This window comes from Monopterus albus, unplaced genomic scaffold, assembly GCF_001952655.1.
Source record: "Monopterus albus unplaced genomic scaffold, M_albus_1.0 scaffold207.1, whole genome shotgun sequence".
Classification (NCBI taxonomy): domain Eukaryota; kingdom Metazoa; phylum Chordata; class Actinopteri; order Synbranchiformes; family Synbranchidae; genus Monopterus; species Monopterus albus.
The window spans coordinates 674,625-683,747 of NW_018128087.1; the positions used below are offsets into that span (position 1 = coordinate 674,625).

Below are 9,123 nucleotides of genomic sequence, written 5' to 3' on the forward strand. Positions count from 1 at the left end.
TAACCGGAACACTAGGGAAGCTCTGTGTGTGACAGCCAGCATGTTTACTCTCCAGGGGGAACAAACAGGAAAGGGGTGGAGATCAAAAGTGTTGTGCACAAAGCCGTAGTTGTGCAATCGCGTGTGTTATCCTACTGTACATCATGGTGACTTTTATCACTGCAGACAGAAGGTAATAAAACGATTAGTGGTTTCGTTGTCAATAATTTAAAGAGAGCCAGAATATACATGGACTCAAGGAACTTAGACTTTGGATGAGGCATATTTGCAGCTGAATGGATTGTGAACAGGTTTCTCAAATGTTCACAAGTCTGCAGTGCCCTTGTGCCTTTATGGTAACACGTCCTGTGCTGAGTTACAGTACTCATAACAGCAGCAGCTGTGAAGCCAAGATGCTGCCACATCCCTGTTTGCATTCAAGGATACACTTTGTGAGTTTTCACTTGGCCACCTGTGAAAAATAGCTTAAAAATGGCCAGAAATGATCTTGCAGCATCACAAGACCTGTCATACAACAAGCAACAAAGAAAGCATGAATATTTCAGTACCTATAATATATTCATAATGCATTTCACATAGGACCTTTGTGTAATATTTATACTATATACACTGATGTGCGCTAATTATTTACATCAATCAGGTAGTATTAATTTATTGCTATTTTTAGAATTGATCTTAGTCCTGAAAACAAAAGTCCTTGTTATTTAGTCATCCTTTTTATTTTTAAGTATTTCTGTCAACTGAAACTCTGGACATTTTATTCCAAATTTAGTGAAAAAAAACGTTTAGGTCTAGTTTTAGTTGACAAAAATATTTGAAATTTTAGTTTTAGTTTAGTTTGTTATCAAGATTATTTGACAAAAATGCCATGAACATTTTATCAAGACCAAAAATGAGCATTTCTGTCAAACATCAGTACATTACTTTCAGATAAGACGTCATAAAACTGACTTTAGGCTAAAAGAAACTAAAAATGTGAAAATAAACCACAAAATGACAAGCTGTATGATGAAGAATGCAGCTTTGCAGAGCGGGTATCTCATCTAATGTTACTAATTTAAGCAATACACAGAGACATGAACGAGGATAAAACAATGAGGTCTGGAATGATGCAATGACATTAGCAAACCCAATGCAATAAAACTCTTTCAATGACTCAGTCATTGCTAAAACCTTCTATTTGATAACACAAACACCAAGTATCCAGAACAGAGAACACCCTACAAATTCAACAGCCCTGCAATAAATCCTACAGATATAATGTTGCGTTTTGCAGGACTGTGCCAGACAGGTGCTGGTTTTATTCTGTAATATTGCAGATGTAAATGATAGTGTTGTTCCAGACTGATATATTTTGTCACATTTTTGTTAACTAAATTAAAGTGAATTAACTCTAACTCCAGAGTCTTCCAGATGTGCTGTGTCATTAAATAAAAAAAAACAACCACAGATTATCTAAAACACAACTTACATTTTTTATTATATTTAAATACATAGCTCTCTAGATAAGATGTTCCTAAGTTATTTCACATTACATACAGATACTTGCAGTATTTACAGTAGCAAAACTCTGTAAATATATTTGTCTTATGTATATACATTATGTATATCATGGTAGAATGAATAATGCCTAGAGTTACAAACAGAGGGATTAAATAAGAGGAGACAGTGACAGAACAAGTGTCCCTTGGCCCTGCGGTCCATGTTTTATCTCCATGATGACTCTCGGGATGTCAGGACTGCAAGACACACAAAAATAAGTGGGGATGATGATCCCTTTGTTTGCAAAACACTTCTCAGCTAAGACACAGCAGGAAAGATCACACTCAGTCAACATATCCACACATGGCTAAGAGAAACACAGTCTGACACAAGTTAATTTCTTTACCCGTACAGGTTGTGGGCTATGACTGAAGTCTAGTAGTCAGAGTGCTATTGTGAGACAGAACTTGTTTCAAGCATGTACCTATAACAAGCACTGAGACATCTGTAATCTTTAAAGCAGGGAACGGCTGCATAATCCCATAAAGAAAACACCACACAGCAGAAAGCAAGGAGAGAGTGCACACTCAAACACACTTTGACCTGTCAGCATAATACAGAAATATACAGACTAATATAATGTTAAGCTCTGTGATACACTAATTAGTTTAGGTGGATTAGGTGGTCAATTATGGATAACCATAATTAAATAGGGCAAAAGACTGACAACAACTGTGCCCTTTTTTTTTTTTCCTTATTATTATGACTTAGACAAGTAAGCTCATCCTAAATATGCTGCTCACTGAAGCACAATACAAGTTGTGACAGGTCAAATGTTAATGTGTGATGACAGCGAATAAACCAAGTGCATCCATCCCAAAGAAAAAATAAAAGAAAAATATCTAACAGACCATGGCCCTGTGGCACTACTTTTGAAATGTACCCCTTCTTTTAGCCTGGCGCTTGACAAAAATAGACTGGTAAAAAGATATAAGCTCCTAAAATAAGTTGCACTGTATTCCAGCAGAGCAGAATGAGAACAGATACATTTCTGTGTAGGAAAACAAGGGCCAAGTCTTCACACAGGAAAAGAACGGGACAGTGCAATACATTTTGCAGAGCCCTCTTTGAAAAGGCTCATGGTCTTTGGAAGTCGGGCGTCACCAAAGTACAAGGCATTGTAGAGATTCTCCCGCTCACATATACAGTGGCGTCAGAAAGCATTCAGAAAGTTCACAGATGTCTTCCCATTTAATCTGACAGAGTTTGAGAGGATCTGTCAGGAAGAATCCAGGTGTGCAAAGCTTGTAGAGACTTACCAAAGAAAACTCAAAGCTGTAATTGCTGCCAAAGTGGCTTCTAAAAAGTACGGAACTATACTTTTCTAAATGAGATTCTGGTTTTTAATACATTTGGAAGCATTTCTAAAAACATTTTTGCTTTGTCATTCTGGGTTACTGAGTGCAAAAAGTGAAGGGGTCTGAATACTTTCTGAAGCTACTGTACAGTAAATAAAAGGCAAACTGAAATGACACTGGTTTCATATCTTTCCACGACACCATATAAAAACAGCACTACAATCAGAATGTCTGCTCCAATCATTCCCAGCGCGATCAATGCATTACATGAAAAGCAGTTGTCGGCAGACAATTGTTGAATTGAGGGTGGGAAGGTCACTCTCTATTACAGAGGGGGAGAGTTAGGAGGAAGTTCTCATTAAAATATAATGAAAGCAGCTACTGTTAGTCCAGATGCAAACAGTGAGAGGAGGAGGACAGGGAGTAGAGGCACCATGACAGGATACATAGGCCCACAGGATTAAAGCATACAAGGATGTGTGAGCACAAGGGAAAATGGAAAATGAAATCAACTGTAAAAAGTTAGGAATCAGCAGAATACTGTGAAATAGGCACAGAAGAGAAGTCTGTCAGCCTGTAAAAGTTAGAGATAGGGACGGGGCTGGGAAGTAGAAGGGACCTCCACCATAAACATGCTTCTGGTACCCAACAGCAAAAAATGGCAGCTGTAGCCTTAAACCCAATCAAGCTGGGGGAGAAAGTACTGAGGCAAGGGAGCTCTGGGGCCAGAGGGTGGGCAGGGCAGGAGAGGAGTAGAGCAGGATGGGCTTGGGAAGCAGCAGGATCTCACACATACACACCCTCAGGGTTGAGTCTCGACACTAGAGGGTTTTGCAGGTTGCGTGGATGTCCCAGGAACTGTTTGGCAGTGGGTCGGGGCGGTGACTCCACTGGAGTTCCATTGTGGCCTGAGGGGAAGAAAGAGATACGTTTAAAGGGTAAGTCATCACTGTTTAAAAGACTAGTATGCAACGCTGGGGAAAAGCTTTAACATCTATTTTTATTTTCATACTTCCGTTCCTGTGTCCATTTTGCAAAAGATGTGTGAGTTCCAACTGCTCTAGTTGCTCCTGAAGCTCTGTGCGTGAATGGGTGTGTGCTGGCAGGACACCTGTCTGTTGAATAAACTGCTGCAGGTTACACTGCCTCAGCTCCTTATTCAGCTCCTCCAGCTCTTCCTGTTTGGCCTGAAATGGGGAAAGCATGGATCAGTGAGGAAAACTGTGTGATTCCCACAGAATTCAATTCTGTGTGATTTCATTGACAATCTGTTAATGTATTTATAAAGAAAGACTACTTTATCTTACTTTTAGGTCACATTGCTGTTCATGCAATTGCCATATCCTTTCACCACAAGGGGGCAGCAGAGTCTACAAGTCTAGTCTCAAGGTACTTGTGGACAGTCTCATCAGACCATTCAGCTAAGTTGCACAACTACCAGCAGTTTTCAGGTGCCATCAAATTCCTGCAGCCTGAGTCATATGTACTGTATAGATGGGTATATAACAATGATCATTTTCCTGCTCCATTTCAAAGTTGTCTTAAATGACCACATACCAGGGGTAAAGATACTCATCTACTCAGAAAACATGGAGTTCAGCGATCCTCCATTAAGACAGGGTCATCAGCTTTGCAGCCACAAGATTAAACTCTGATGCCCACAAACAAGTCAGTCAATCAGTCCGAATCAATGTGTTCTGCACACTACACAGGAAACAGCAGCCCCCTTCCCCTGCATCTCTCTCTGTGTGCATATACTGTATGTGTATTGATGCTGGACTGAAGCAGCCTGCTGAGGCAGTTCACACCTGCAGGTCTGCCTCTATTAGCCTAATGACAGGAACGCTGTGCTCGCCCCACCAGCACTTAAACACATGGCTGGCAGGCTCAGCTAACTGATGACTGATGCTGCCAGACGTACTCCCGTTTCCAGTTCTGAGCTTTATTGTACTGTTACCAGTCAGGTTTCTAGTATTAACATGTAATTCACAGGCTATACAAGCATCTTATTTCCTTCAGATAATGACTGCGTGGGTGGCAACCTGCCTATGTGGTCACCTTTGGATTATAAGCACTCGCAGTATTGTTGCCGGTATCTGTCAAAAAAACACAAGCCTAATACCTCTGTTCTGCAGGCTACTTTCTGTATAACTGGCAAATTGATCACAACACACAGTCCCTCTCTGTCCCATGAATCAAATGCCAAATCTGCTGGGTTCACCCTCAAAGTCAGACACGTTCCCGTGAGGACGACTGACTGAAAAGCAAATGAGCATATCATTATGTTTTAATCAGCTGTACAGCCAGTTTGCCATCATTTGGATCTGAGTGGACTGAGAAAGGGACACTTTTAGTTTGGATAATCTTTGCTTATAAAGACACTGAAGCACTGCACTACAAGGGTTTTTACAGTGTGCTCCATGACAGAAACTTTTAAAATGCCATGTACCAAATGAAGAATATGAATAAAGAATTTAATTTTGTTCAGTCCTTTGGCTGGAAATAGTCTGCATCAGCTCCATGAAGTGGGAAGGCTCAGGTTTCATGTGGATTATGAGGAAACCCAAGTTTCACTTCCAGCTGGGTTAAATCTTTATTGATACAGCCACGTTTATGACAAACTATGACACCGCAAAGGGCGATAAGCTGAGGCTGAGTAGATCCAATAAAATGGGCTTTAGTTCTACAAATCAATTGTCTAATCTATTTTTTCCACACTACAAAATATAAAATTATCTACCAATGTTATATAAAAATCATTAGTATCCACGTGATCAGAACAATCATAGAAAACGATACCAGCCAAACCAGCTCAGCTAGACAATAAAAACTCCATTGGTTGAAAAACGGTAGGATATGAGCGTACAGCATTCATGTCATTGTAATTTTTATATTATATAACAAACTGCTACAATAAATCATGTTTCAGTTTGACTCAGTATTATTACTTTCCATTTTTTGAGTGTCTCTGCAGTGTGCAGGTAGGAGACGGATACGGTTTTACAGTGCAGGCAGAAGAGGGTCAGTGCTACACCCCTAAAATGACAATGGGCTGATGTGGATTTATAGCCCTTTCTCCAGAACTATGACCTCTCTCCTTACCTGCAGCAGAAACTCCGCCTTCCCCAGGGCCTTGTCAGTCTCAGAAAGCTGCTCCTCCAGCTCTACCCCCTGCTTCTCCTGGCTCTGGAGCTCTCCCTTGACAGCACTGAGGGACTCCTCAGGCCTGTTGGCTTTCCCTTCCCCCTGGCTTTCCCGCTGGATCTCTTGCTCCAGCTGAGCAGAGTGAACTGAGAACTCGTGGAGCTGCCGTCCACAGTCGTCTAAGTTCACATGGAGCTCCCCTAGCTTCCTCTTCATTCCTCGCTCCTTCTCCACCTCTGCTCGAAGCTCCACCTCCCAGTACTGCTCGTGGGCAAGCTCAGCTTGGTTCCTACGTACTGCTTGCTCCAGAGCGTTTATCTCCTCTTGCAAATGGGTGTCAGAAACCGGTGAGGAAGAGGGAGATGGGTAGGAATGCTCCCAATTATGTGACTCTCTCTCTAGAGCTTCTAGCTGGGCTTCAATGGCCCTCAGTCTCTCCTGTTGTTGAAGAACCTTCCTAAAGACCTCATCTTTTGACATGCCTATAGATGGTGAGGGAGAGGGGGATGGCACATGAGGGGGAATGGGGATGGGAGAAGGGGAGGGGGAGGCTCTCTGCTCTGGTGAGTCCTGAGGAGACCTCTTTAACTGTTTAACTTTGGTTCTAGGAGAGGTGGATGGCCCCAAATTAAAGGTCAGGGCTTTCTTAGGCTGGCCATGTTTTGAAGGCTCTGGCTCAGGATGCTTGGGCAAGGGAGTTGGTCTGTCTTGTTTTGAGCCAGGGCTGTCACTGCTGCTAGGGCCAGTGCGCCGCAGAAAGAACTGAACTTCACTGCTGTGTTGACCCAACTTAGCCAAAGACTCCAGGGGCCTCTCTGTGGCCAGTAGCTGCCTCTCCGTGTCCCTCAGACGCTGGATCAGAACATAACGACCTGTCTGACCTGGGGACAGACACAGTAACACAGAGTGAGTACAAGTGAACAAACAGTATGTACCACACAAGATCACAACCCTATTATTAAGCTGACAAAGCTGCATGACACTCCTGGTTGTTCTCAATAATTATATTACATGATTACTTGATGAGTTACTTGTGAAACCTTATATGAGTGTAATCAAAGCAGTGGGTTTGATTCCTCCCACTGGTTTTCCACAAGGAATGCTAAGTGAACAAATGACATCATATGCATTATGATGATGCTGATACCTTTAAATCTTTGCCTCTGATGACTGGCATAAAAAGCTGCTGCGTACGACTTGCACAGCATGTAAAAATGTTCAAATAAAGTAAAGTTTCCATAAGGACCTTGAAATTAGGGCAATCCCTCCCTAATGGCTTGGCAGGCAGCTCACTCATGGAAGAAGATTTCTAAATCTGGAGTTATTTTTTTCAATGTTGTTTGCAGCATATGGCTTGAATAAGGCCAGGGGACACAGGGACAGAGAGCCACTTCAAATCCAAACTGACCCTCTGACCGTCCAGCAGAGCGGTTGATATGGATGAGCAGAGAGTGCAAGTGCTCTTGTTTTTCCACATCAAATTCATGTTTCAGGGCTGGTATTTTATCACTTAAGGCCTTTAGATACAGTAATCTGTCAAGGAGACAAAGGAGGTGGCAAATAACAGCACAAAGATTTCAGAGCTAGAGATACTCACCAATGGCTTGTGCCAGAGCGATGACCACATCCTGGCAGGATGTCTCTTCAGACAGGCCGCAAACCACCCGCACCACTCCGTCCACCCACACTTTGAGCTCCATCTGGGGTCAGGCAGGGCAGAGTGAAGGGGAAGACAGTCTTCAAAACAGATCACTTCAGCTTGGCTTGACTTAGGTCAACACTGCATGGTATGGACTCTGCAAGAGATAAACAGCAGAGCAGAGAGGTAAGTAGGTTGGTGGTGTGACTGATGATTAATTCATAAATTTCACATGTAAGAAAGGACTTTTTTGGATCCAAACACAAAAGCAAGTTTCTCAGGTTAACATAGTTTGAAAACAACCAGAACACATCAATTGTGAAGTGACAAGATCAATTGTGACGTTGCACACTTTGTAGGTCATGACATAATCTCACCATAACAATATGACAAATTGTTGCCAACCTAAACAAATCACATAGGAAGCTGTCATATATACCACCGTGGCCTGTAAAATATGGCCTTTACCGAACAAGAGTAGTGAATTAGTGAATTTAAAATTTCAACCCCAGAAGCTGATGGGTACAGCAGTGTAGCATTCTGTAGCACTACGCTCTACAAGTCCAAGTAAGAATCGCATCTTGTACTTGTGGAGCAAACAGACTATATGTGACACCTGCGCACTGCTCTTTCTCATCTCTCTGTATCTGTCACGCACAGACACACACACCCTCACCTCAGTTTAAAAAGAAGACATGACACATTTAACTCTACAATGCAAGTACAATTGCTCTGTCACCTTCAATGCAATTGGAAGGCAGTACAGACAGGGTGTGACATCATGGTAAAGACATCACTACTAACTGAATAACTGATTTAAATTGGCTTGATTACTTGACCTCAAAAATAAGTCTGTCAGTGGACATTCAAGCTTCAGTTTTACACTTCTCTCCATATGTGTGGTCCCCCTCTCTCTGCCTGTTTTTGCCTGTTTGTCTCTGTCTTATTATCTCTTTGTCTTTTTTCTGTCACTTGCTCAGCTCTTGGTGTTTTATCTACCATATCATATTAAGTCCTGATTCAGGCAAACCCCACATGTCATTTCAACATGCCATCACTGGGTCTTATGTCACCATGTGTGAACAACTCCTGTATTGCTGTGCTTTGCAAGACCAACCGACTGCTCCATGATGATAGCGCGGGGCCAGGTACCAGAAAGGAAGGTGGCAGCATCGGTCAGTGTGAGCACAGTGTGATTTGTTCAGAAATGTAAAAATTTTCTAGTTAAGAGCTGCAGAGCTATCTTGTAGACCTGGGAGCATAAATGCCAATCTGTAACCCAATTAAACGCTCTGCTGCCCTCCTCCAAAGCCGTTATGATAGCTTACTGCCAAGGGGAACGGACAAGGAAAGTGGAACACCTCAAGTGTGTCCTTGTCTGGGAGAGGGTGCTTGTGTGGTTAGAAATACATACATAGAAATAGACTGAAACCCAGAAGGTGAGGTAGAACAAATGTGTGTGTCTGACAGTATTTGTGTCTTGTCAGTTTTATCCACTTC

General features: G+C 42.2%; 1 protein-coding gene across 3 annotated transcripts in view; it reads right to left on the reverse strand.

The window, feature by feature from the left end:
* Positions 1-1,467: 1,467 nt before the first annotated feature.
* Positions 1,468-9,123, reverse strand: part of rassf7a (Ras association domain family member 7a) — a 35,845-nt gene continuing 28,189 nt past the window's right edge. For all 3 annotated transcript variants that reach the window (XM_020618570.1, XM_020618572.1, XM_020618571.1), the window contains 5 exons: positions 7,582-7,780; positions 5,943-6,865; positions 3,853-4,027; positions 3,641-3,748; positions 1,468-1,739 (listed from right to left, as the gene is read on the reverse strand). In XM_020618570.1, the coding sequence (XP_020474226.1) occupies positions 1,708-1,739; positions 3,641-3,748; positions 3,853-4,027; positions 5,943-6,865; positions 7,582-7,684 (1,341 nt within the window). In that variant the 5' untranslated portion in view covers positions 7,685-7,780 and the 3' untranslated portion in view covers positions 1,468-1,707. The remainder of the gene's footprint in view (positions 1,740-3,640; positions 3,749-3,852; positions 4,028-5,942; positions 6,866-7,581; positions 7,781-9,123) is intronic.